The following is a 27,958-nucleotide window of genomic DNA, read 5'->3' on the forward strand; positions in this document are numbered from 1 at the left end:
GGCGCCCATCATCTCGGGGTTCCGGGGCTGTGGGGGACCCCTGCAGTTCCCAGAGCCGAGGCCAGCAGGGGTAGAGACTATGAGGCGAGCAGCCCACCGACCCAGGCCTCCTTAGGACCAGCCGGGCTGCTCAGCAAGCTATCCAAGCTAGCGAGCAGCAGCGGAGAGAGGAGCCGGAGATAAAGGACCACCACGGACCTTTGGGGACCACCCCCCAGCAGCCTGCGGACCCCAAGCTGGCTGAGGGGTCGTGACGGATGGCCAGACTCTCAGACGCTGATGGACACACAACGACACGGATGCACACAGCAGCACAGCACTGAGATGCTCGGATACAAGCAGTGACAGCATCATACTGCCACAGCCCTGCAATACAGACACCCACACACACACAGAGAAACAACTGGTAACTCTGAAACAGGCACAGGCAGGGACACACAGAACCGCTTATCCTCCAACACACACAAGTGGGGATACCATCCTGCAAACACACACACAAGGCAGTGCCGACCTGGACAGGCAGCCCTGGAGACACACGCACACTCTCACCCAGGCTCTGCTGTCGGAGGCTTCTGCACATTCTCCCAGCCCTCACAGGGACACGCTTGCACATACACAGCCACAGACAGACACAGCTCACACAAGCCCAGCTCCGGCTCTGGCGATCCCGACTCCCGCAGCCTGCGTTGTGGGTGAGGAAGGACTCGACCAGCCTTGGATGCAGCCCCGGTGAAGCCAAGAGCTCAGAGAGGAGAGGGTTTGGTCTGGCATGACCCTTGCCAGCCCTTCCACTTGGCTGGGTGATGTCCCCCAGCCCGAGTCCTGGGGCCCCTTGGCAGTACCATGGAGCAACTGACGCCCCTCCTGCGGCCGGGGGACCCCGGAGCTATGGAGCCATGGGCACAGCCTGCCTGGCAGAGCTGGATTCCGGGACAGGAGGGCGAACCTGGAGGGGCAGCCCCGAGCATTGCCGACGTTCCGGCAGCTCTGCAGGTTGGAGAACCGAGGCCTCTGGAGAGCTCCGAGCCCGAGGGAGGCTGGAGCCCTGGGCCTGTGGAGGACATGGACCCTGAAGGTACAGAAACGGGGCTGCCCAGCTTGGGGCAGCAAGCAGCGAGCTCCAGACCCAGCTGCCCAGGGCTGGAGGACGAGGAGGTGGAGGCAGAGGTAAGGGAGCGGCGGAGGGCTTGGTCTGAGGGGTGGGGGCCTCTCCTCATGGGCATGATACGCAACCCCGCAGCCCACCTCTCCTCTCCTGGTCTGTCTCTGTCTGTGGCTTCCAATTCTGTGACTGTCTGTCCTCCCATCTTTGGACAGGAATCTCAGTGGCTCCATTTCTTGCCATCTGTCTGTCCTTCTGACTCTCTGTCTGTCTACATTTGGCCCTGCCCTTACCCACCCCCTTCTCTCTTCCTCTGTTAATCTCTCTCTCTGATGGTCTGTCTGTCTGTGTCTCCTCCTCCCCGAGTCTCTGATCTTGGGGGCTGGAGGACACTGGGGTATGTGGAGCTCTATGGTGGAATGAGAGTGGAGAGAAAGCAGATTCAGGGGAGGGCGCTCGGAGTTGGGCTGAGCCAGGGAGGACAAGGCTAGGGGTGGGTGTGAGATGGAGGGAGTGGGACTCTGGGGGAGGGGACCCAGGGACCATGGAGCCGGGAGGGGTGGGCATGGGAACTCGGGCTGGCATTCCCCAGGAGGAGATGAGCAGGGATGGGAAGAACTGGGGGCTACCAGGCAGGGTCCCAGGGTTGGGGGTGCCAGTGCGGGCAGGGAGGCTAGATAGCCCGTCCTCCTGGACCTCCCGAGCGGACTCTGAAAGCCTGGGGTGTGGGGGAGAACCTTCCTGTCTCTGTGCCGCCTGGGGCCATGGTGGGAGAGTTCTGACAAGTCCGGTGGGTTCCTGAGGCCCCGTGCCCTGTCCTTTCCCGTGCCAGGGCAAGCTGAGCATGGGCTTCGGGGACAGGCCCAGCCTGGAGCTGCTGCGGGCCCTGAGGGAGCTGCGGCAGCACTGTGCCATCCTCAAAGAGGAAAACCAGAGGCTGGTGAGTCCTGGGTCCTGGCTGGAGCTGGGGGGAGGCAGACGCAGGCACTCTGCCCCTCTGCCTCGGTGCCCTCCTCAATATATATATATATATATATATATATATATATATATATATATATATATATATATATATATATATATATATAATCCCGCAATGGGGGCCGCATGGAGGTCACATGATCCCTGACCCGGAGAGCTTGAGCCCTTATCTGGAGTTGCTGAGGACTCCACTGTGAGCCCAGGGCTCTCGCCCAGGGCCTGGGCAGTTAGGGTTGGGTCCGCGGGGGGTGCTTCCCACATGCCCTGTTCTGGCTGACCCCTTGTCCAGAGGAAGAGCAGCTTTCCAGAGACGGAGGAGAAGGTGCGGAGGCTGAAGCGAAAGAACGCCGAGCTGGCGGTCATTGCCAAGCGCCTGGAGGAGCGGGCCCGGAAGCTGCAGGAGACTAACCTGAAGGTGGTGAGGCTGGGAGGCCGGACGGAGGCTGCAGGATGAAGGCTGTGTGACCAGGGAAGAGGGAAGTCAGGGCTGGGCCTGAGGGGGTGGGGTTTAGGAGTCACGGGCTCTGAGCACCCAGGGGAGCAGGAACTCAGGGGGGACAAAGTGTTGGAGGGCAAATGCCGGCCAGGCGAGGAGGCTGAGGATTTCTGGGGCCACAGGAGGGAGGGAAGGGCCGGGCGGGGAGTGCCTGAGCAGGCAGGGAGCAGGATCCTGGATCACCACGTGCTGGTGCTGGCTACCGTCTCCCCGCTGAGCTCATCTCTGGGTACGGAGCCTGTGGGGGCAGGGACGGAGACCCATCACAGTGGCAGCCCTAAATTAGCAGCATCCTCTGAGCTTAAACCAGGATGTGACGTTAACTCTGTCAGTCCTGCTTGAGGATTGCTGGGGTCACATGAGGCTCTTGGTGCCCTGCCGCCGCAGACAGGGTAAAAGCAAGAGGCCACACTTGTAGGTTTTTCAGCCTAACCCCTCCTAGGGGAGGAGCTGAGAAGTGGGAGCAGTGCCCTAGCCCTCAGATGACCATTGGCCTTACCCCTCCTCTGGCCAGGTGAGTGCCCCTGTGCCCCGACCAGGGCCCAGTTTGGAGTTGTGCCGAAAGGCCCTGGCCCGCCAGCGAACCCGGGACCTCAGTGAGACAGCCAGCGCCCTGCTGGCCAAGGACAAGCAGATCGCTGCTCTGCAGCGGGAGTGCAGGGAGCTGCAGGCCAGGCTCACCCTGGCGGGCAAGGTGCGAGGAGGCCCTGGTCACCCTCATCCAGCTCCGTCCTACCCAGAGCCGCCTGCCCGGCTTGTGGGATGTGCACGGAGATGTAAATGAGATGCAAATGAGGCGGGAAGGTGGAGGCTGCTGGGGAGTAGGTTCCCCTGGCAACGGCCCAGGTGGGAGGGGGGAGAAGCCTGTGCTGAAGGGGGCGGGGCCATAAGTCCCAGACCTGGGTGTTTCTGTGCTCCAGGCTCCAGGCTGCATGCCAGTGGGTTTGGGTGTATGAATCCACACATAGCTCACACTTTCGTCAAGTGATGCTCACAAGGCGTTCAGCACAGCGCCGGGCACACGGCGAGTGCCCAGTAAACGGGTCCCTGTACGTCCGCACGCCGGCTAGCAAGTGCTATTCGCACGCACCTATGACCAAGGCATGCTCTAGCGTGCATGCATGGGAGGATGTGCACGTTCCCGCGCACCCGAGCCCCTCTGGCAAGGGGACCAGCTGAGGGAGGAGGCGGGCAGGGGTTTAGGCCTAATCTCCCTCCCTGTGCCCCAACCCAGGAGGGTCCCCAGTGGCTCCACTGGAGGGACTTCGACCGGCTGCTTCGCGAGTCCCAGCGGGAGGTGCTGCGGCTGCAGAGGCAGATCGCCCTGCGCAACCAGCAGGAACCGGCCCCGCCGTTCCGGCCCCCGGGCCCCACGGTCCGGGTCCGAGCAGGAGCGCCCACCCCCAGGGCCCCGGGAGAGGTGAGCGCCGGCGCCCGGGCAGGTGTGTGTAGCTGGAGGGGGGTGGGGGGCCGCCGGGATCTCCTCCCGAAACGCGCTCAGAGCCCCGAGGATCCGGTGGCGGCGTGTGCACCCCAAGGGCTGGGGGAACCTTTCCTGACACCCAGAGGTGGGGTCCCGGTCCGGCTTCCCGGCACTCGTACCTGCGCCCTCCCTCCCCCCTCTCCCCGGGAGTTCGAGGTCCGCCCTCCGCAGGCGCCCGCCCCGCCCCGCCGCCCCCGCGCCGCCAGTGGTACGGCCTGGCCGCAAATCCCCGGTTGCCGTGGCAGCCGCCCGGGGCTCCGTCTGCGCCGCCGCCTCCCGCCGCCTCCCGTTGCGCGGGGACGCCCCCTTCAGCGCCTGCCTGGCCCGCCAGGCCCGCCCCGGGGACTCGGGGCAGCGTCCGCCCCGGCTCCAGGTACGGGCGACCCACCCTGGGCGCGGGGCTCAGCCCCTGTGGCGCAGGCGAGGGACCGCCCCAGCCTCCCCCCTTCCCCCCCAACTTGGAAGTCTGGCTCCTCTCCATCCTCTCTCCTTGGGTGGCCCTTAGGTCCACCTCCCTCTGGTGCAGGGTGCTTCTTGCTAGATTCTGCTCCTCTGCCTGGCCCAGGGAGGGAGATGCATCCAAACTCTATCTCTAGAGTTTGCACAGATAGAGGGGAGGTGGCCACAGGGTGGGCTTGGGGAAGCTGCAGAAGGGCCTGGCCGGGTTTTGCATTGCTCTAAGGCAGGCCAAGCCCAGATTTGGGTTGTCCAGAACCCCTGGCTCTGGGGATACCACGCCCCCAGGGACCCAGGCGGCCGCCTCGTTCTCTGCCAGGCATAGAAGGACACCGGGGCAGTTATTGAGTGCAGAGCAGGGCTGCCGCTGGAAGGAGCTAAAAAGGGAAAGCTTTGGCCTGGATAAGGGACCCATCTCTGTGCTCCCTGGTGAAGGAGCCAGAGAACTCACATCAGGTGGAGGTGATGGGATGGGATGGGGAGGGAGCACCCACCCTCCTCCTCCTGGACAGAGACCTCTTGGCTGACTGTGAGACGAGGTGGGGACCTCCCAGGGACAGGCTGGGCTGGGAGCAGGCTGCCTGGGGGCCCTGTTCTCGGGTGCCAGTCCCGTGCCCTTGGGCATTTCCAGGCTACTCCCCGGGAGGATGTGGAAAAGCCACCCGTGGTCCTAGGGGAGCCAGAGAAGCCGCAGAGGGTGCAGCAGCTGGTAAGTCCCGGGGCCAGGGCTGGAGGAGGCCTGCTGTGGGCAGCGCTGCCTTCCCACACGAGGAGCCCTCGGTTCTGACCCCGCAGGAGTCAGAGCTTAGCAAGAAGCGGAAGAAATGCCAGAGCCTGGAGCAGGAAGCCCGGAAAAAGCAGAGGCGATGTGAGGAGCTGGTGAGCTCTGCGGGGCTTCCACAGGCCAGCTCCCCCGCCTCCCAGGCCAGCCAGGGGGTGGGCTCTCTCTCCGCTCCGCTTTTATCCCTCTTGCCCTGAGGAGCACGCTTCCCCTGGGCTGCGGCCTTTCCTGGCTGATGCAGGCACCGGGTGGGGGAGGGCAGGGTCCTCTGGGTGGGGAGAGGAGGAATATGGTGCCAGGCTTCCTCCCCAGAGCTCCTCCGGTCTCTCAGGAATTGCAGCTGAGAGAAGCCCAGAATGAGAATGCCCGCCTCGTGGACGAGAACTCCCGGCTCAGTGGGAGAGCCACGGAGAAGGACCAGGTAGCCAGTCCACACAGGTGCTGTGTGGTTTGGGATCCTGCTCGGGCCCTGGTCCCCAGCAAGGGGCCGTCTCCTCCACACCTCAGACGGGGCTGGGGTCGGAAGGGTGCTGCTCTCCCTGGGGAAGGGGCTGGCGGACGAGGCTCACACACCCAGCTCCCTGCTGCTCCCCCCCCCCCCTCCAGGTGGAGTGGGAGAATGCGGAGCTGAGGGACCAGCTCCTGGGGGTGACACAGGAGAGGGACTTGGCCCTTCGCAAGAGCCAGGGCCTGCAGAGCAAGCTGGAGAGCCTGGAGCAGGTGCTGAAGGTGAGAGGGCTGTGTTGGTGGGGAGGAGGGCGGAGTATTGGTACCTGGCACAGAGAGAAACGTGGGGCAGTGCCATGTGCCCTTGGTGGGGACACTGGGGTCTGAGGCCAGTGACTGTTTGACCTGTTGTTCAGTTGTTCGGTGGCTTAGGCTTTTATATATATAGATAATTCCAGATTTTTAGCCTCCACTCCCCTCTTGGAGCTGCTAGCCACTCTCCTTGTGTGGCCGTAACGGGTGTCTGGGACACCCGTTATCTGAGCCTCCCTCACCTTAGATCTTTTCAGATATGGTGCGCCTCGGGCCTTGACACCGGGTCTTGTGTTCCAGCACATGCGGGAGGTGGCCCAGCGGCGGCAGCAGCTGGAGGTGGAGCATGAGCAGGCTCAGCTCAGCCTTCAGGAGAAGCAGGAGGAGGTCCGGAGGCTGCAGCAGGTGGGGGCAGGCTGTCCAGAGGGCAGGGACGCTGGAGGAGGGGGAGGCTGATGCACCTCAGCCTAGTCATCCACTCACCCAACAAGCATTTACCGAACCCCCACCATGTGCCAGGGGCTGGGGGACAGTGGGCAAAGACCATGTCCCTGACCCATCAGCAGAGAAGCTGGCCTGTGACTGAGGTGATCGCAGTGGGGGCCGGGGATAGGGTTATGGAGGAGAGGGCTATGTTACCCAGTCACCGAGAGACCACTTTAGGTCAGCAGGGGAGGTTTTCACACCTCCAGGTCACAAGGGAGCCAGCTGGAGAGCACTCCCGGTCACAAGGGACTAGAGGCGCCAATGCCCTGCTGTGGGAAAGAGGTTGGCATCCAGACCAGAGTGGCTAGAATGTAGTTGGAGGGACAAAACCACGGGGGCAGGCAGGAGGCAGGCCACCCTGAGCATGAAAGACAGATGAAGGAGTTCGGATATGTTGCTCTCCAAGCGGTTAGAAGCTATCGAAAGGTCCCCAGTAGGGAGCAGCCCGATCTGATGTCATCGTTTTAGACGGCGACATGAGCGGCGCCATGGAAGGTGGGCCGGGGGAGTGGGCACGCAGCAGGGGCTGTTGCAGGGGTGGGAGATGGTGGCCGTCTAGACTAGGGAACGAACAGGCAGTGAAGGTGGGAACAAGTGGATGCATTTGAAGTGTATTTTGGAGATAAAACAGATAAGACTCCACGGGTTCCAGGCATACAGTGACAGTCCCCACTCTGTTACCCGTTTGCTGAGCAAACCCTGACAAAGGGTGGGCGTTCACGCCCCGGGACCTGAGCGGCAGGGAGCCCGGGTCCTGAGTTCTGCCTCGGCTGAGTTTGGGTTGTGTGTCACACACTCACATGGAGATGCTCATAGACAGTTGGGTCAATGAGTCTGGAGTCACGGGCCAGTTGGTCTGGCAGGTATGCTCTGGGTATTGGGTTTGTAGACTCCCTCATCGGCGAGTCTAGTCATTTGAGGAGAAGGGCCTCTTGGGAGAGAGTAACGAGTATAAAGTGGGCTCAGGAGCACCCCAGCATTCCAAAGGGGAGCAGGGGAAAGAGACTGAGAAGGTGCTCCCAGGGAGACTGGAGGGAACCTGGAGGGTGGATGCCCTGGAAAGAGAGAGACGGCATCAGGGCCGCCTCTCCTTGGCCTTATTGCCTTCTGGCCTAAGGTATGGTTCAGGGGTAGGAGTCTGGAAGGGAGGAACCCTCAGCCCCCCCTCCCCCGTTCTTTCTGCCTCTCCCTCTCCTTCCCCCTCTTTCTGCCCTCCATCCTCCCTGCCTACCCTCCTTTGCATCTCCCTCTATCCCACCCCCATTCCTCATCCTTCCCCTCCAGCATTTTGCCTCCTCCCACCTGTAGGCCCAGGCGGAAGCTAAGAGGGAACATGAAGGGGCCATGCAGCTGCTGGAGGTAAGTCCCTGGAGGGGGCCACCAGCAATACCAGCTTGCAGGGAGGCAGGGGAAGTTAAGAGAGAGCTAGAGTGGACTGTGTGGGGTGTGGGGTTGCAGGAAGGCCCCTTAAATACTCTAGTGCCCTTCTACCATTGGCCTGTTTCTCAGGCTAGGGCACAACCAGGCAGAGTGTGGTGGCAGGAGTCTCATTACCACCCTCACCCCCCAACCCCCGCCCAGGATGCTTTCACCTTGAAATAGCCTTCGGTTTAGGAACTGCTCCGTCAGTCCAGGGAGCTGGCCAGAGGGTGTCCACACGGGCCCCTGTCTCTCCCTCTTCCTCTCTGGGTGATGACCCACAGTCTCAGGATCTAATCTCTCCTCTGTGCTTTTCTTTCCTGCCACAGTCCACCCTGGATTCCATGCAGGTAACGCCTCCCAATCTCCCACCTCCCTGGCCCACTGAGCTGCAGCTCCTCCCTCAGGTCCACGTGGTCCCAGCTCCCATGTCCCACAGAGCATGGAGTGACTGGGAGCAGACCCGGGAGGCTGTGGATGGGCTGGGGTTCCCACAGGACATGCGGGCCATCTCCTTGTCCCAGACCTGCTGCTACACCTGGCAGACGTGGGGCCTTCCCTCCTCTAAAGCCTAGCCACTGAGCCCAAGAGGAAGTCCAGCATCAGCCTAACCCATAATCCTCTTAAAAAAAAAAAAAAAAAAAAAATATATATATATATATATATATATATATATATATATATATATATATATATATATATTGATTTTTTACAGAGAGGAAGAGAGAGCGATAGTTAGAAACATCGATGAGAGAGAATCATCGATCAGCTGCCTCTTACATACCTCCTACTGGGGATGTGCCCGCAGCCAAGGTACATGCCCTTGACCGGAATCGAACTCGGGACCTTTCATTCCGCCAAACTGGTTTCGGCTAACCCATAATCCTCTTGCTGTTGGCCAGAGGAGGGCCCCTTAGGCTGAGAGTCTCGAGATACCTGATGAAGAGGTCTTGAGAACTGGCTCGTTCTTGTCACAAGATGTCCCTCGCTCCTGTGTGTGGTCTCTCTGGGGACCTCTCCGGGGGCAGGGATTTGGGTCACTGACTGTGGGAGGGTGACAAGCGGCGGAGCCAGGAAAACTCCTGAGCTGATGCTGGTGGTAGTGATGGGATGGGAGCTTTTGGCCTAGAAAGCAGCCAGAAGCAGGAAGTGCCACTGCCTGGGGCGAGAGGGTGTGCTGAGCGTGAAGCAGGCCCAGCTCTGCTCTGGGGGAGAGTCATGTGATGTGCCACAGCTCCCGCACTTTCCCCTGAGCTTAGACACTACTAAGGGCAATGGGGCAGCCAGGCCCGGGATTGATACCCAGGCCTAGGGGCTGGGCCATGTGGTCTGATGCCCTCTGTGCGGCTACGTGGAGATGGCACAGGTTGGGACCGGGCAGCTTTGCTGGGCCTGGTGACTCATGGTGGGTCTTGGTTCAGGTCCGGGTTCGAGAGCTCGAGGAGCAGTGCCGCAGCCAAACAGAACGCTTCAGCCTCTTGGCACAGGAACTCCAGGCCTTCCGCCTGCACCCCGGCCCCCTGGATCTGCTCACCTCAGCCCTGGGCTGCAGTGCCCTTGGGGATCGCCCACCACCCCCCTGCTGCTGCTCCAACCCCCAGCCCTGCCGGGGATCTGGCCCCAAAGGTAAGGTAGACTCCCAGGGCCATGAGCCTGGAATCCCCAGGCTTGGGGATTTGTAAAGAGAAGAAAGTTCAAGGTCAGAGAAGGCTAGCAAGTCACCCGAAGTCACACAGCATGTTAGAGCCAGGCCTGGAGTGGCCCAGGTGTCTCAGGCCACTGCTCCTTCCCTCCAGTAAGACCTCTGTGTCCGTGGTTGGGCTCTAGAACTCAATGGCAGGCAGGGTGGGCTTGTAAGGAGTTGGGCATCAGACCTGATGGTCCCAGCTCTGTTCGCCCAGTAGTCCATGTAGTTTTGAGCTTGCTGCTAATCCACGGGGCCCCGGTTTCCTAAGTGATGGAAAAGGAAAAACGCAGAGCATCTTATCAAGCTTCTCTGAGGCTCATGCGAAATAATATACATAACGTTCCCCTACCTCTACTCAGTAAGTTTTCCTAAATATTTCCCTTCTTGTAAGGAAACCCAGCTATGGCGGGCCTGACCCCCATCATCCAAGCAGCTCGACCTTGGTCCCTGGTCCTTCTTCAGCCCACAGACCCCACCCCCACCCATGTGCCATCTGTCCTTTAGACTCTGACCTCCTGCCGGGCTCCCCAGGACGCTGCACCCCAAAGTCTTCTGAGCCTGCCCCCGCCACCCCTGCCGGGGGCCCCCGGAGGACAGCCAGGAAGGCAGAGTCTCTCTCCAACTCCTCTCACTCTGAGTCCATCCACAACAGCCCAAAGTCATGCCCTACGCCTGAGGTCAGTGCAGGGGAGGGGCCCGGGTGCTGGCTCTGCCTCGGCAAAGTGGTAGGGGAGGTGGCCCTGACCTCGGTGGAGTCCCCAGAAGTTGGGTGACCGCTGGCCTATGAGGGGTTCCCACCCTGGGAGGAGGAGCCAGGCCTTGGGAGAGAAGGACCCGTAGATTCCTCCTGGTCCGCAGGGAGCTCAAGGAGGAGCCATGCTGGTCTCCAGGGCCCCCCTGAAGGCCCTACGTTGGAGCCACCCGGCCCCGCCCCTCCGGGGCTCAGAGAAGCCCTGGGGAAGCCCTGGGCTGGCCGGAGGAAGATGCCATGGCGCCGGGTTCCACATAATGAGAGTGGCTGCAGCTGAAGTGATGGGCATGCGAGAAAGAGCACAGGTTCCGGGACTCAGATCCCAGTGTTGTCTTAGCAAGACCCTCCCTGGGACTTGGTTTCCTTGTTTGGATTTTGGAGCTGATTAAACCTGCCTTGTAAGTTTGTTGTGAGGATTAAATAAAAAAATGTAAGGGAACTGCTTCCTCAGTGCAGAGCACACGCTAAATACTTAAATGTGGCAGCTGTCATTATCACCGAGTTCTTGGGGATCACTCCCGACTCTACTGCCCCCTTGTGGGACAGAGCAGTGGTGCTAGATGTCGATGCTCAGTGCTCAGGACACTTCTCACAAAGGGACAAAGGGACTTCTTTGTGGGGCCCCCCACCTTTAAAAAATTATATATATATATATATATATATATATATATATATATGTATTTTTATTGATTTCAGAGAGGAAAGGAGAGAGAGAGAAGAGAAAGGAGAGAGAGAGAGAGAGAGAGAAACATCGGTGATGAGAGAGAATCATTGGTTGGCCTCCTGCATGCCCCCTACTGGGGATCGAGCCTACAACCCAGGCCTGTGCCCTTGGCTGGAATCGAACCTGGGACCCTTCAGTCCGCAGACTGATGCTCTATCCACTGAGCCACACCGGCTAGGGCTTCTTTGTCCTTTTGCCTCTTTGCCTTCACCTCTTTATAGCTCGAGTGCTTTGCTGTGTTTTTACCTTACGGAGATCACTGCCATTGGACACCCACCCATAGCAGTGTGGCCGGCCCCCTCTCCGATGGGGAGAGTGGTCAGTTCCTGGTGCAGTAGAGGCCAGGGCTCCAGGAGGGCTCCAGGTTACCCCCACTGCCTCTCTCTGCAGCAGCGGGGCTTTGCTAGGATCAGCTGGCTCAGGAGCTGATTTAGAAAACAGCGGGGCCGCTGCTATGGGTCTTGTACTAATCTTTCCCTTCTCAGCGGGTCCTCCTCTGGCTCAGCCTGGAAACCCTGGGCCATGGAGAGGACTGGCCCTTCCTGTTTCCCCCCAGGTGGACACAGCCAGTGAGGTGGAGGAGCTGGAGGCAGACACCGTCTCCCTGCTCCCAGCAGCTCCCGAGGGCAGCCGGGGAGGAGCCAGGATCCAGGTCTTCCTAGCACGCTATAGGTGGGCCTCTCACCCTGCTCCCTGTCCCCTCAGCCTGCGGGGTGGGCGGGAGGAAGGGGCCTGGAGAAGACAGAGGCATCTGGGGAAGATGGGGTTGGTACAGGAATCCCAGGTGAACATGTCCTCTGAACCTAGTTGGGCCAAGGTGGGTGCAGAGAGCATTCTCTTTGGCTAAAGGTGGACAACCGAGTCTCCATAAAGGCCTAGGCAGTGGGGAGAGGAAATGAGACATGAAGGTAGGATGTAGGTCACAATCCTCCTCCAACCTCCCCCTCCTCCCCTTCTCTCTCTTCCCCCCTTCTCCTTCTTCTTTTCCTCCTCCTCCTCTTCCTCTTCCTCCTCCTCCTCCTCCTCCTCCTCCTCCTCCTCCTCCTCCTCCTCCTCCTCCTCCTCTGTGCCTCCTCCAACAGCTACAACCCATTCGACGGCCCCAATGAGAATCCAGAGGCAGAACTTCCACTCACTGCTGGCGAGTATATCTACATCTATGGCAACATGGATGAGGATGGCTTTTTTGAAGGTAGGAAGGTGGGGTCATTCTGTCCATCCCTCTGCTTTGAAGCTCTTCTTCCCAAAGACCTCCACCCACCCATACCCTCTCCCCAGCATGCCAGCCCACCGTAACTTTTCAGACTCACCTACAAGGCAGCAGCGACCTGGCAGCCTGTGGGGGATGGGAAAGGAAGCCTGTGGGGAAAGGGGGCCGCCGGCCTGACTGCAGGTCAGGACAAGGCCTCGCACAGTGCAGCTGATAGTGACACAGGGTTTTGACTGAATTCACTTTTGTGCTGGCAGACAGAGCATGGCAGTGGTTAACAGTAGTGGCATCGAGGTCAGACATGTAGCACAGATCTGATGCTGGACTCCAGTTGGGTGTAGGGAGGAGGAATCAGGGTCCAGAGCCCAGGAAAGGGTGTTAGCAAGTAGGTTGCAGGTGTCAGGGCCCAGGCAGGGGGTGGGCTCCAGAGCAGTTCTCCAGGGGGGGAGACCAGGCAATTGAGGCAGATGTTCCATCACTGAGACTGGGTAACAGGGCAGGGCCTGCAAAAGAGGCTCCATAGGGTGTTCCTGGCCTGGCACCAGGTTTTTTGTTATGAAAAAAAACAAAACACAAAGCTGACACCTTTTATTTTTTGAGGGATTGGGGGGTGGGAGGGCAGCAAAAACATAAATATCAACCAACCACAAATTTCTAGAATCTGAATTATACAGCCTGGGATAGAATTAAAGGCATGGAGATGGCTGGATGCAGGATGCCATCCATATTCCCCACCAAACTTGAGCTAAGTGACTGGTTCAGCTGCACCTGGTCCCACCTGGACTGCTCTCGGTGGTACCAGCCCTGGAGCATGTGCCTGACTCCAGCACCAGCCTTTCGGGGCTGCGGACCTGCTTAGGATGAAGGCTCCTATCTTCACGTCATATCAGGGCTTCTGTTAATTTCCAAGGGCTGCCATCACCAATCACCCCCAACTGGGTGGCTTGTAACAACAGAAATGTATTCTCTCGTCTCTGGGGGCCAGGCGTTTGCAGTTAAGGTGTTGGCAGGCCCACACGCCCTCTGGAGGCTCGAGGGGATGGTTCCAGGTGTGCTCTGGCTTGTGGCTGCATCTGTCATCGCATTGCCTCCTCCGTTTCTCTCAGTATCTCTCTCTGTGCGTCTCTTACTGTCGTTGGATTTAGGGCCCACCCAGGTAACCTGGCACGACCTCATCTCGAGCCCCTTAGTTAATTACATGGGCAAAGATTTTTTTTTTTTTTTCTTTTCCAAAATCAGGTCACATTCATCGGATCCAGGGATTAGGACAGGGACCTATGTTTGGAGGCCCCTATTCCACCCACTACAGTGCTAACAGTAACTTATTTATAATGTCCCTATTGTTTCTTCTTCATGTTTCCTTGCCTTTTTTTTTTTTTTTTTTTTTTTTTGTCTCCTAGCCTGAGGGAAAGGGAAGGTGTTGGGGAAACTCGCAGGCCCTATAAGCACCCTCTGCTGCCCCTGCCTCCCACTGAGGCACAGCAGCCACTGCTCCCCGGGGATGTTTCCTTCTCTCAGATTAGCTGGCGTGAAATGCTGCATGCCCACTTTCTTCCTCCCTTGGCGTCCCTCAAACACACAGCAGCACGTTACAATTCTCTGCGGCCAGGTGTTCAGGGGAGCGGGCACAGGCAACAGAACTGACCTTGGGTCGCTGCCTAGACTGACCGCCAGTCATGCTCCCAGACCGGGCCTGCTTCTAATCCCACCGGGGACATACTTCATGCAGCTCCCCAGGGCACGGACATTCGCGTGCATCCTTGTAGCATCGGTGTCACCTCCGGGCTAGTTAGAAATGCAGCCTCTCAGCTTCACCCAGACCCACCAGAATTAGAATCTGCATTTCCAGATGACTCACGCGCACATTAAAAATAAGGAGCCCTGTGCTATACCACCGCAATACTGGGATCACACTTAGGAGAATGAGCAGTAACTCCCTAATCTAGGTCTCGACTGCTCTTGACTTTTATTTTTTATTTTTTAATATATTTTATTGATTTTTTACAGAGAGGAAGGGAGAGAGATAGAGTTAGAAACATCGATGAGAGAGAATCATTGAGTGGCTGCCTCTTGCACTCCCCTACTGGGGATGTGCCTGCAACCAAGGTACATGCCCTTGACCAGAATCGAACCTGGGACCCTTCAGTCCTCAGGCTGACACTCTATCCACTGAGCCAAACCGGTTTGGGCTCGACTGCTCTTGTCTTTTAAAAGTGCTGACAGGCAAACCTCGATGTGAATCAAATGCTTAAGATCACCCACTCGCCATTGTAAAATGCACTCATTGGACCGCATTTTCTCTGCCTCCTCCTCTCTGCCTTTCCCTACCCCGCCCGCCCTCCGCCAGGGGAGCTCATGGACGGCCGAAGGGGCCTGGTTCCTTCCAATTTTGTAGAGCGCGTGTCTGACGACGACCTCCTGACCTCCCTCCCTTCGGAGCTGGCCGATCTGTCCCACAGTTCAGGCCCCGAACTCAGTTTCCTGAGCGGCGGCGGCGGAGGTGGCAGCAGCAGCGGGGGCCAGAGCGTCGGGGGACGCAGCCAGCCCCGATCAGAGGAGGAGACCGCAGAGGACGAGCTCAGTCTGAGCCCCTCGCCCGAAGGCCTGGGCGAGGCCCCTGCTGTGCCTTACCCCCGCCGCCTGGTCGTCCTCAGGCAGCTGGCCCACAGCGTGGTGCTGGCCTGGGAGCCGCCTCCTGAGCCGGTGGAGCTGCACGGCTACCAGATCTGCGTGAACGGGGAGCTGCGTCAGGCCCTGGGACCCGGGGCGCCCCCCAAGGCCGTGCTTGAGAACCTGGACCTGCGGGCCGGGCCGCTCCGCGTCTCTGTCCAGGCCCTGACCGGACGGGGCAGCTCGGACCCTCTGCGCTGCTGCTTGGCCGTGGGGGCCAGGGCCGGGGTGGTCCCCAGCCAGCTACGGGTCCACCGAGTGACAGCCACTTCCGCCGAGATCACCTGGGTGCCCGGCAATAGCAACCTGGCTCACGCCATCTACCTCAACGGGGAAGAATGCCCCCCTGCCCGCCCCAGCACCTACTGGGCCACCTTCTGCAACCTGCGGCCGGGAACGCTCTATCAGGCCCGAGTGGAGGCTCAGCTCCTCCCGGGAGGACCCTGCGAACCAGGCTGGGAGAGGCCGGAGCAGCGGACCGCCGCCCTGCAGTTCACGACACTCCCGGCAGGTAGGCCGGCGTGGGCATTGGCTGTCTGTGACGCCCAGAAGGCCGGGCCGTGGGGGCGGGGGGGCGGGAGGGGTTGTGGAAGGAGAGGCTGTCATTATGAGAATGTCCAGGGAAGCGGCAAAGTGGGCGGTGCCTCCGGCAGTGAGTGTCCTGCATCACTGGGTCTCGTGTCCCTTTCTTTCCCCCAGGCCCCCCCGATGCCCCCCTGGATGTGCAGATTGAGCCAGGGCCCTCTCCTGGCATCTTGATCATCAGCTGGCTCCCCGTCACCATCGATGCCGCTGGGACCTCCAATGGCGTCCGGGTCACAGGCTATGCCATTTATGCGGACGGGCAGAAGGTACGGCCCGGGGACTCTGTCCATTTGTTCCCTAGGGGCAGGAGGTGGGACTCTCCTTGCCATGCTCACAGGCCTAGTCTCCCAGCCTGGCACAGCGATGCCCAGCCCCTGGCCTGTGGGCACTAGGCAGCAGATTAGTTAAGAACATGGGCTTTGGTAACTGTGGACTCAGAACACCATTCTAGCACCGTGGCAGGCAGATTCAATGAGGCCAGTGCGAGCCACCGTCGTCGTCGTGTCCTCACACGTGGTCATCCCAGCTTCCCTCTCCCCTCCTGTGCTCCCTCCGCCCTGCAGATCATGGAGGTGGCCTCCCCCACGGCGGGCAGCGTGCTGGTGGAGGTGTCCCAGCTGCAGCTGCTGCAGGTGTGCAGCGAGGTGGCCGTGCGCACCATGTCGCCCCACGGCGAGTCGGCCGACTCCATTCCGGCTCCCGTGGCCCCCGCCCTGGCTGCGGCCTGCCTGCCAGCTGGGGTCCTCTGCCCCTCACCACGGCCAGGCTCAGAGGCCAGGCTGCCCCTTGCTCCAGCCTCCCCGGCTCCTGGGGACCCCTGCTCTCCCTTCCGATGCCTCGAGCCCCATGGAACGAGAGAGCCCCATGGAGTTCCCGCAGCGAGCCCTCCCAGAGAGACAAGAGGATCCCGAGAGGAGCCCGCAGCACCTGGCGCCCAGGTACCCTCCTGGGCAGGGGTGGGCGCAGGTGGAGGCTGGGACAAGGGCCAGGGCTTGGGCCCTTTCTCAGTGCCTTCCCTTCCAGGAGGAGGCTGGGGCCGCTGTGCCGGGCACCTCCGATGACAGGAGGGCCGGAGAGCCAGCCGTGGGGGAGAGAGCTCCTGGCCCTGCGGCTTCCTCACTGGCCCGGGACCAGGCTGAGCGGACCGCGGGGGAGGCCTGCCTGGCACCCTGCCCCCCGGAGGGGGCCCCGGCCCTGCAGGTGCCCTGTGCTGAGGCCAGCCTCGGAGGAGACGCAGGGGCTGCTGGGCTGAGGCCCAGGGCGGAGGTAAGAGGTTGGGGACATACGCTGCCACCTCCAAGAATCGGGCCTGCCTCCTTGCCTCCTATCAGCCAAAGCGTGGCCTTCTCGGCTGGTCCTCTGCTCCGACCTGTGCTGTGTATCTGTCTGTTTCTTGGCCACGTTATCTTCCCAGATGTCTCTTTCTCTTTGGCTCCCATCCTTCTCCTCCACCCCCTCGTGGGGCCATTTGGGACACGACCCTCTCCCTCTGCCAAGGCGTTCCTTTCGTTCTGGCTTCATTCGGGCTGGGGCGGGACCCTGCCAGAGTGCCCCACCCCGAGTCCTTCTCTGCCCTCCCCCTTCTCTGCCCTCCCCGTCTCCTCCTCTGTCTCACCTCTTGCAGGAGGAAGACATGGCAGAGCTCGGGGTGCGTCTGGTGAACTCCCTTGGGGACCATGGCCGAAACTCAGACCTGTCAGACATCCAAGAGGAGGAGGAAGAAGAGGAGGAGCAGGAGCTGGCTTCCAGGGCTTGCTCTTTCCAGAAGCAGGTTGCTGGCATCAGCATCAGGGAGAATGGGCCCAAGGTAATGGGGTGAGGAGGGGCTGGTGGGCCCTAGACCTCGGGTGCCAGGGGTCTCCACCCCATGTGTCAGCAGCTGCTCCAGCCACCAGTGAGTGCCAGCAACCTAGGTGTGTGGGCTGGGCCCGGTCCTGAGCCCCAGACAGGAAGTGGCTCAGGGTTGACCTCTGCCCTCCTGGGAAGAAAGGGGAGGATGAGGAGCTCTTGGCTGCACCTGCTCTGGCTTCAACCCGCCAGATGCAGCACCCGGGCCTTCTGAGACCCTTGTGCTGGGAGCCACCGGGGAAGGAGCCACAGTCCTCTCTGCTGTTACAGCAGGGCCTGCTCCTGGCACTCAGGGCCCCGAGCATCGGTGCAGCCTTATCCTGAGTGTGTCCCCGCATTCTCTCTGGCTCTGTCCTGGACACACCATGTGCCTCCGGGCCGCCCTCTCTCTGGTCCTTCCTCCTGGAGGAAGCTGAGGGAGGGCTGTGAGGTTACCTGTAACCCCTGCACTCATCCGAGGGCAAAGGTCACAGCTTTTTCTTTTTCCCATGGACCTCCCTTCCCTGCTGCCCTCCTCCCCCATTTTGCCCTCCCCATCTCCCATCCTCCATCCTCCATCCTCCAGCCCCAGCCCCAGCCCTTCTCTGAGACTGACAGTGACGAGGAGATCTTGGAGCAGATCCTGGAGCTGCCCCTCCAGCAGTTCTGCAGCAAGAAGCTTTTTAGCATCCCGGAGGAGGAGGAGGAGGAGGAGGAGGAGGAGGAGGAGGAGGAAGAGGCGAAGCCTGGGACAGGCCCTTCTTTCCAAGCCCGCCGCCCGCCGGAGCCCCCATTGCTGGAGCTGGGTGGCGACAGCAGTCATCCTCAAGGACCTGGACCATGTCCCTTGCCTCCTGGGCCCTCCAGTGCCGGGGCCCCCCCGGAGGACATGCCGGGGCTAGCTGGTGGAAGCAGCTGGGGGAGAGGAAGTGGCTCTATCGAGGAGCCCCCAAACTGCAGGCAGTCCCCAGACCCCCGAGAACACTGCAGCCGCCTTCTCAGCAACGGCGGGACCCAGGCCGCGGGACTACCCGGCCCCACCCGGGACAGGGGTGGCCCACCTGTGGGAGAGGCCGGTGGGAGGGGGCGGCCAGCCCCTTCCCAGAGGTCCCCTCACGGCCGGACGTCGGAATCTGTCCTGGCCAGCTGCCTCTCCCCCAAGTGCTTGGAAATCAGCATCGAATATGATTCTGAGGATGAGCAGGAGGCAGACGGCGGGGGTGTCAGCATCAGCAGCTCCTGCTCCCTCAGAGACGGGGAGGCCTGGGGCACGGCGCCCCTAGGAAGGTCCAGGGGCACTCTGAAGGCCAACTCAGGCCCCAACCCCTACCCACGCCCCCCGGCCTGGGAGAGAGGGGAGCCAGAGCGGAGAGGCTGCAGCGCGACGGGCAGAGCCAAGGAGCCAGCCTCCCGGGTCCGTGCCCACTCCCCGCCCTGGCAGCCCCCTGCCTGCTGCCGCCCGGTGGCTCTGCTTGCTGCCCACCAGCCACTCCCATTCCACGCTGCCGCTTTCATCAGCAGAGGTGGGGCCGGGCCTCCGGGCTCCCTCATCTGTCTCTTCCCACCCACATTCCACTGCTTTGCTGCTTCTGCTGATCGGAACTGGGATGCACCATATTCTGTTGTTATCAAATGTCACCAATTGCCGCCAGCCAGCCCCCTGCCTTCGGGCAGGGCGGCCCCTTCCTCTGCTTAGGACACAGACTGTGATGTCCAGCGTCACCCAGTTCTGACGCTGGGAAGAGGCCCTCCTCTCAGTTTCTCCTGGGCCGGCTCTCAGATCTCACCCTAGTCCCCTCCACTGCACACAGCTACCCGGGTGGCTGGAGCTGGGGCTCCCCGCCTGCCCTCCCGCCCCCCATGGGGGTGTCTGAAGTCTCCAGAGAGGTTGGACCGAGACTGCAGGAGAGGAATGTGGTGTCCCTGCTCTGCTGTGCTGCTTTTGCTGACGGGGCAGAGCTGGGGGGCACGTGCGGGGTTCTACCCCTCTTGGGGTGCCCGCCGGACGGATGGTGTGACAGTTCTGCCCTCTGTTGCCCCCTCTTTGCAGGCAACAGAGATTGGGCAGCCCAGAGGGCAGGACAGGTCTGGGCAGAGGGGCCCCCTGCGGAGAGGGGCCCGAGCCCCCAGGCCAGACACCACTGAGCTGGGTGAGCACCCGATGGGGGCGCTGAGCGAGGTGTGGGGGGCCTTAACTAACCTCTTGGCCAGAGCTCATTATCATCGCTCTCTCTTCCTCCCCCACTTCCCACAGCCCCTCCGAGGAGCCCCCCGGAAGACGTGCTGCCTGTCAGGGTCTTTGTGGCTCTGTTTGACTATGACCCCGTGTCCATGTCACCCAACCCGGATGCTGGGGAAGAGGAGCTCCCCTTCCAGGAAGGCCAGATCCTGAAGGTGACGCACTGTCTGGTCCTCCCGCCTCCCTCCTTGACTGTGCGGAGCTGTAAGCATGCGCGGGCCAGAACACAGCTCTCAGAGCCACGGGAAGTGGGGTTGTCACTCTGGCTGTGTAACCTTGAATAGGTGAACTCTTCCGGGCGCCTTTTCTCATTGGTAAAATGGCGACAATGTTAATGACTACCTCACAGGGCTCTTTTGAGGTTTAAATGATTCAATTCACACAGGGTACTTAAACTGCCTGGCACATAGCCCAATAGAACTACCGCTGTTAACATCACCACTTTAAAAAAAAATACACACACCGAGTGGCCAGATTATTATGCTCTCGGAACACATAATAATCTGGCCGCTCAGTGTATATCCTATATAACAAAAGGCTAATATGCAAATTGTCCCATTCGACCAGGAGTTTGACCAGCAGGCAGGCCGGCCAACCGCCCATGTCCCCTCCCCCTGGCCAGGCTGGCTGGACCCCACCCATGCACGAATTCATGCACCAGGCCTCTCATATTTATTTGTATTGATTTCAGAGAAGAAGGGAGATGAGAGACAGAAACATTAAAGATAAGAATCATTGGTCGGTTACCTCCTGCACCCCCCACGCCCCCCCCCCCCCCACACACACACAGTGGAGATAGAGCCAGAAACCAAGGCTTGTGCCCTGACTGGGAATCAAACCATGACCTCCTGGTTCATAGGTCGGCGCTCAACCACTGAGCCACATCGGCCGGGCAGCATCACAACGTTTATTATGCTCCCAAGTATTTACTGAAGGCTTTTGCTCTTGCTCTGAGGTTGGGGAGATCTAGTCTGAGGTAGGGCCAGGGGAATGGGCACGCAGATAGTGGGTGACAATAATTCAGAAAAGGCTATTTTCTATCCTCTCTCTGACCCTTATTCTTGGCCCTTTCCCCCTATTTCGTGTTCCTCAGCCACAAAAGGCAGAGCGTCCTGCAGTTCCAGGTGTAATGCTGCGTGGCTGGGGCCTGGGGCACGGGGATCAAGCTCAGCTGGCCTCCCGGGGACAAAGAACCTCTTCAAACCGCTGCTCTTTGCCTCCAGGTGTTTGGGGACAAGGATGCCGACGGCTTCTACCGGGGCGAAGGCGGAGGCCGGACCGGCTACATCCCCTGCAACATGGTGGCCGAGGTGGCTGTGGACTCCCCTGCGGGGAGGCAGCAGCTGTTGCAGCGGGGCTATTTGTCCCCAGATGTTCTCGCTGCGGGCTCAGGTATGACCTGCCGCTGTCCCTCCGCCAAGGCCCCCACCCCGGTCCCAATGCCCCCAGCCCCCAAGCTCTATGTGTCTGGAGGATGGAGCATTTGTGTGTCTGGGGAGGTGGGAAGCCTCATTTTTCAAGAGTCTAGCACCGCCACTGGGGCCTCACAGAGACTGAGGCCAGTGGAGCTTGCCACATGGAACAGGGTCTGCTGCAGAGGGGATGGGCTTTGTATTTTGGATCCTGGAGATTGGGGATGGGAGAGGAATGCTCTTTAAAAAAAAAAATACATACATATATATATTTGTTTGTTTGTTTGTTTATTTATTTATTTATTTATTTATTATTGGTCTCAGAGGGGAAAGAGATAGAAATATCAGTGATGAGAGAGAATCATTGACCAGCTGCCTCCTGCACACCCCCCTGCTGGGGATCAAGCCTGCAACCCAGGCGTGTGCTCTTGACTGGAATCAAACCTGGGACCCTTCAGTCCGCAGGCCGATGCTCTATCCACTGAGCCATCTAGGGAAGGAATGCTCTTTAGAGACTTGTGCACAGGGCCCCTGGTGTGTGTCTCCAAGAGGAAACTCCAGAGTCCCTGTCCTATCCCTGCCTCAGTTTCCCTCTCACATCTACTTGCCTTCCTGGATCTCTTTCTTTCCTCCTCAGCCCGGACACCTGGGCCTCCCCCCAAGCCCCGCCGCTCCAAGAAAGGTGGGTGAGACCCCCCCTCCGTTGGGGCCCGTGAGGATGAGTGGGGATGGGGTCCCTGCTTGGCTCTCTGGCGAGATGCATGAGGGGTTTGGAGGAGGTAAAGGGGATCAGGACAGACCTTCACACCATCCATCCCTTCTCGGGGAGCTTACTTCATTCTCCAGGGGCCTGGAGCGGCTTGCCGGGCCCTCTGCCCCCAAAGGCCTCTGACTGTAAATTCTGTGCCGCCTGGAGGAAATCACTGACCCTCCTGGGCCTCAGTTCATGACCCACACCAAAGGGCTGGGCTCATGTGCCCTCTGAGCATCCTTCTGCATCCCTGACGTGAGGCTGAGCATCCCGCCTGCCCTGCACCACCCACCCCCTGCTTGGGAGGAGCAGGGGAGTGAGGGGCGGGGTTCACACACACACACACACACACACACACACACACACATTCTCTCTGCAGCTGAGCCAGAAGGTCCTGTGCAGCGCTGTGCAGGTGAGGGGCCATCCTGTGTGGGGAGACTGGGGGAAGGGGTAGGGTCAGCCAGTCCCTCTGGTCTCTGCTCAGAGGCTACAGTGAGTGGGGAAGGTGTGCATAGGGGGTCAGCAGACCTCCAGGGCAGAGGTGGTGGTGGGGTGGGGCGTCTAGAGAGAGTCCCGAGTCTTCTCCTCTCCCCTCGCAGCCCCCCCGCTGCTGGTCTCCTCTGCCAGCCTGAGAGCCCCCCGCTCCATGGTGGCTGCGTTTGACTACAACCCTCGGGAGAGCTCCCCCAACATGGATGTGGAGGTGAGGACCTTTAGGGAGAGGCCAGCCAGCGGGGGTGGGCGGGGGCAGGGCCTCCCTGGGCCTGACACCTGTCTCTTGGTCTCTCCACAGGCGGAGCTGCCCTTCCGAGCCGGTGACATCATCACTGTGTTCGGGGGCATGGATGATGATGGCTTCTACTATGTGAGAACAAGGGGGGGGCGGGGCAGGGGGGCGGGGGAGCCATTCCCACCTCACAGCCCTGCAGAGAGGGCTCTCCCAGAGCTGGGGAGGGCACGATCCTGGGGGAATGGACAAGCCACCTCCCACGACAGAGATGCTGACCCCAGGCTGTTCAGGGGGCTTCCGGGTCCAGGGGGTGTGGCTGAGGCCCGTTTCCTAGTCTCAATCTCACCGGTATCTCCTCCTCAGGGGGAACTGAATGGACAGAGGGGCCTGGTTCCGTCCAATTTCTTGGAGGGCCCTGGGCCCGAGGCGGGCAGCTCCCACAGGGGGCCTGGGACGCCCCCGACCAAGAGCCAGGTCAGTGAGGAGCCGGTGTGGAGGGGGGCAGGGCGGTGTGGTGGGAAGGGTGCAGAGGGCGATGATCAGTGAGCACTGCGCCCCGGCTGGAGCTGCTGAGCTCTGTCAGAGGAGCCCAGCCAGGCCAGCGCCCTCCAGCAGGCGCCCCTTCAGCAGAGGGGTGACCCCCAGCCCACCTGCCCGCACCCCGGGCTGACGCAGATGAGGGGCCCTGTGGGTAAGAACCCCTGAGCCTCCACACCTCTGGCCCGGTTCCACCTGCTGGCTCTCCCTGTCTGCCCGGAGCCTTTCAAAGCCAGTTGCCCAGCCAGGCAGCTTCCAGGGTTCTCATTCTTAGAGCGTGCCTCCTCCTGGGGTGGGTGGGGGACAGTCAAGCTCCAGCCTCCCAGGGCAGGGAGAGGGCAAGGAGGCCAGGCCCAAACCAGAAAACCCAGGTTTTTCAAAGGCGGTGCAAAGCCGGACCAGCCCCTGGGACCGGGCGGCCTGGTGCCTGGGCGAAGCCGTCGGCCGTAACCCCTTTCCTCTCTTTGTTCCCTGTTCTTCAGAGAACGAGGAAGAGAAGAGTCCAGTGCTAGATGGAGATAGATATATGTAGAGAAAGCAACATGTAAGTGAGGGGGTGGCCCCTATGTCCGTGTGACCCCCACTCCTCATCACCATCACCAGACGGTACTCCTTCGTCTCGCATGCCCTAGCTGACCTGGCTTTTCTGCATTCCTCCCGGGAGTGAGAGAGGGACCCCTTGCTGTGAGATCATAGGATCATCCCCTCCCCTTGCCTTTGGCCAGTGCCAGCTGCCATAGAAACACATGTCATCTTAGTATGTAAGGTCCCATATTAGCAGACTCCTCGGATATTCTATAACGTACGGCTTATAGAATATTACATGGCATCCACACGATGACTCACCAGTGTATTATGATACTGTGCGCCGCGGTATTATAATATTAAGATTATTACTGGTGACAGAAGGATGACACTGTAAAGCCACCAGTAATAATGGACTCCCACCCCATCCTCTTTCGTCATGACCTGTTGGGGGATCAGATGCATGATGTTGCTTCCAACGTTCCATTTCCACTGCTGAGGGGAATGACAAAGGGTGGGGTTTACACAGTGGGGTCCATGATGAACCACACCGCTCCTCGGGGGAGGGGAGGCACTTAGAGACTCCTCTGTTTCCCTACTGGTCAGCCATCAACCCCAACTGGTTGGCAGTAGATGCTGTCCGTCACCTTTAGGTGCTAGCAGACCTCCTGGTGGGCAGGCGCTGCTCCATCACCGGGGCCTGGGTGGGGCTGGGTCCCAGGCGGGGCACCCAGCTCCTTGCCTCTGGGCTGGGCTCCGTGTCTGGCTCTGGCAGCACGTGGAGGTTTGAGGGAGTGGTGTGTGGAGGACATGCAGGCCGGCAAGACCTGGCTTGTGCCAGGGTATGTGCCAGGCACGGGGGGTCATGGTGGGGAATCTGGGAATGTGGGGGGCGGGGTTAGGAGACACTTCCTGGCCGCTCTTCTGTTCGCCCAGTTCCTGTCCTTAGGCCACTCACAGCGCTGACCGGGTGGGTCTGTGGCAGAGGCAGCACTCCGGCTGCAGATGGAGCTGGGAGGTTCGGCGAGGGAGAGGTGCTCACGGAGGGGCCAGGGCAGCCTCCATCCCTGTGCTGGGGGCTGAGTGACGCCCGGATAGCTCTGGTGTCAGGCTCCCAGCTGCTCTCTCAGGGCCATTCAGGGAGAGTTCTGATCTGCTCCCCTCCTGAAGGCCCCGGAAGCGCATCTGCTGGGCTGGAGGGCGTGCCCTCTGCCCCCTGGAGGGGACCGCGGCCTCTGCGTGGTCCCGGTCCCTGCTCTCCCTTCATCGGGAGGGAATGACAAGGGGGAAACTGGGGAACTCCTCCTGAGGGTCAGGTCCAAGGACTCTTGTGCTCTGTCAGCTCAGCACCCCGCAGAGACACCCAGAGAAAGGGAGGGGCTCACCCAGGGCCCAGGTGAACGGGAGCAGAACCGCCCTTGCCTCTGTCCCCTCAGACTCCTAGCTCAGTGCTCCCTCAGCATCCCTGCGCTCACTCACCTCGCTGTGCTCTGTGTGTGGGACAGGCGGGGTAGTAGGGCTCTGTGTTGTTGTTTGTTTGTTTTAGGGAGAGTGAAAGGGGAGGGAGGGTCGGGGAGAGAGAAAGAGAAACATGGATGTGAGAGAGACCCATAGATGGGTTGCCTCCCACACGTGCCCCCATTGGGGCCGGGGCCGAACCAACAACCCAGGTACGTGACCTTTCTTGGGAATCGAACCCGCAACCCTCCAGTGCATGGGCCGGTGCTCTAACCACTGGGCACACCGGCCGGGTGGGCTCTGGTTCTTGACCATGGCTCTGCAACATGGAGTTCTGGGCGCCCGAAGCTGTAGGGTACAGGAGTCCCATTGGGGCAGGGAGTTGGGCCCTGACCTTGTCCCCTTTCTCTCACATTCCAGGACTGGGCTGGCTCAACACAAGCGCCCCCGGTGCCTCCAGGTGGGCCCTGTGCCCCTGGCCCCGGCAGCCTGCCCAGGATTGGACTGGGGGGGCCACAGGGCACCAGCGAGAAGGTGCGGGGCCTCTTATCCAAGGGGAAGCAGCTCCTCAGGAAACTGGGCTCTGGAAAGAAGGCGTGATGCCCCGGCTCATCCTGCCCTCCCCGCCCGCCCGCCTCCACCCCCGGCCTTGTCCTGGGGGTCGGCCGGAGGACAGCTCTGGACTTCCATTCTTCTGAGTTAACACTGTGGTAATTGGAATAGAATCAGAGACTCGGGGAAGGTCGGAGCTGAAGGAGTCCTTGAGGGTGAATCCAGAAGGGGCACCTTCCTCTTACGGGAGGGGAAACTGAGGCCCAGAGAGGGAGTAACTCACCGTGGCCACAGAGCCAGGGCTTGACTCTTAGTACGGCCACCTATGCCCGGTTTCTCACCAGGGGACGCCGGTCCCTTCTCTGGCCTTCCCGCCCCTAGGACCGGGGACCCCGGGGAGGAAGGGCCTGTTCCCTGGGATGGCACGGGCTCTCCCGGTCGTGTCTTCACTGCCCTGAAGGAAAGTTTGCACTGGATTGTCCCGAGCCCCGGGCCGTGTATATATGTACATACTCAGTGCCTCAGTCCAGCTTCCTCCATCTCGCATCCATTGCACAGGCCCGGGAAGGAGAAAGGCCATGCCAAAGCAGGCCTGACCCCCAGAGTGCTCCACCCCTCCCTGCCAGCCCAGCCTCTGGCCCCTGTGTGTCCCCAACCCCAGAGACCCCGGGGGCCGGAGGCAGCAAGCAGGAGTTGGGTTTGCCTTATTTTACTCATCAGATTGAATTTCTCTTTTTGCATCGTTTTTCCTCCGGCCCCCGTCGGAGTCCCGGGCTGGGCTGGGGGAAAGGACAGATTTATGCAGCTATTTTCATACATTTCCAGTTCAGAGTGGGGTGGGGCTCCCCACCCTGGCCCTCACCATCCACCCCCCCCCCCACCCGCCCGCTGGGTGAGTGTCTCTGCATGTTTCCGTCGCTGTGGTGGGAGCTTGTCTGACTGAACCCCACCCCCGCCTTGGTCTCCAGGGGTGAGGGATGGCGGGCGGTATTTGTTTAAAAAGACATTTTATTATAATAAAGTCTATTTTCACAAAACCCACGCTGGATTCTTCCTGGGGCGGAGGACTCCTGCAGGGGCGGGTCATGCTGGACTTGAGAGCCTACAGTGTTTCCCAAACTTCTCTCATGATGAGAATCACCTGGTGGAGTTGTTAAAACACAGATTCCTGAATCCCAACTAAGAAGTGCTAAACTAGAATTTTTGAGAACATATAGGTAAAATTGCATACCTAACTTAGTGCTCTGTATATAAAATCTGTCTTAGAGCACTAGTTAAGTATACAATTTTACCTATATGTTCCCAAAAATTCTAGTTTAGCACTTCTTAGTTGGGATTCAGGAATCTGTGTTTTAACAACTCCACCAGGTGATTCTCATCATGAGAGAAGGTTGGGAAACACTGGCCTAGAAGTTACATCCCAGGGTGCCTGGGGCACACGGAGGGAGCAGCCAGCCGCTGGTGAGCTTCTTCTCTGCAGAAGACAGTCTGTCAGCTTCCCTGGTTGCAGGGCCGGGTGTTGAGAGTTGGGGCAGGGTCTTGGAGGGAGCGAGAGGCCTGGGCAAGGGACGGAGGGAGCACAGACAAGGCACATTCTGCAGTCTTGATTCCCCTGCACCAAACGCACGGAGATAATCGATGCAAGAAAAACTAACCAAGAAGCAAACACTCACCATGCATAGCGAGACTAGCAATGGCAGGGTTCCAGAAAAGACAGACAGATGGGCGGTCCTATCCAGAACCCTCGGAGCAGGCTGCCTATGGCGGAGTTGGGCACACAGCTCGGGGCCTGGAGGCGGCCCAGAGCAGAAGGTGCCCCAGGGCTACTGACGGGGTGGGGGTAGGGGTTGGGGGGTGTTCCAAGTGTGACTGTTGTGCATTCTCCTTCTCCCCAGGGGCCCTGAGACAAAAGTGAGAATGTCTGCCTTTATTTTTACATTATTTTAATTAGATGTATTGGGGGAGATATCTTTCCATATTGTTACATATTGACCTCCCTCGTCAGTCTTAAAGGCAAAAACGAACAACAACAACAACAACAAAACGCATCCAGTGGAGCATCACAATGCGGCAGATTTCTGCGATGGCTGTTTGGCCTGTGTCTCATCTGTTGGTGGTTGGAAATGAGGCTGAAGTGAACGCCCTTGTGCAGATGTCTTTACGCTTTCCTAAGCCTGCCTCTGGGGGATAAGCTCCTTCCTGGATGTAATATTGCCGGGTCAGAGCAAATATGCATTTTGGACTTTGACTAACATTGCCCAATTGCCATCCCATGGCAGGGGGCCCATTGCTGCACTTACGTTTTCACGTGCTGACTGGCATTAGCTTTATCAGTCT

General features: G+C 60.0%; 1 protein-coding gene across 4 annotated transcripts; it reads left to right on the forward strand.

Moving 5' to 3' along the window:
• On the forward strand, positions 1-26,658 carry TSPOAP1 (TSPO associated protein 1). Of its 4 annotated transcripts, none has more exons than XM_084862545.1 (31): positions 1-1,167; positions 1,935-2,042; positions 2,373-2,501; positions 3,094-3,273; positions 3,814-3,999; positions 5,150-5,227; positions 5,314-5,397; positions 5,631-5,720; positions 5,906-6,028; positions 6,359-6,463; positions 7,853-7,903; positions 8,293-8,313; positions 9,385-9,589; positions 10,155-10,327; positions 11,682-11,797; positions 12,208-12,317; positions 14,683-15,516; positions 15,705-15,856; positions 16,154-16,528; positions 16,614-16,856; positions 17,215-17,397; positions 18,004-18,831; positions 19,468-19,567; positions 19,672-19,811; positions 20,880-21,048; positions 21,706-21,750; positions 22,199-22,231; positions 22,419-22,522; positions 22,613-22,684; positions 22,913-23,023; positions 25,490-26,658. In XM_084862545.1, the coding sequence occupies exons 1-31, from the start codon at positions 844-846 to the stop codon at positions 25,667-25,669; spliced, it is 5,652 nt and encodes a 1,883-aa protein (XP_084718671.1). In that variant the 5' UTR covers positions 1-843; the 3' UTR covers positions 25,670-26,658. The 4 variants fall into 4 exon arrangements, with proteins under 4 accessions (XP_084718671.1, XP_084718672.1, XP_084718674.1 ...); XM_084862546.1 differs by having other exon boundaries at positions 2,373-2,498; XM_084862548.1 differs by lacking the exons at positions 1-1,167; positions 1,935-2,042; positions 2,373-2,501; positions 3,094-3,273; positions 3,814-3,999 and adding an exon at positions 3,086-3,093.
• The last annotated feature ends 1,300 nt before the right edge of the window (positions 26,659-27,958 follow it).

This window comes from Pipistrellus hanaki, assembly GCF_964339955.1.
Source record: "Pipistrellus hanaki genome assembly, chromosome: 16".
In the NCBI taxonomy this organism is placed as follows: Eukaryota; Metazoa; Chordata; class Mammalia; order Chiroptera; family Vespertilionidae; genus Pipistrellus; species Pipistrellus hanaki.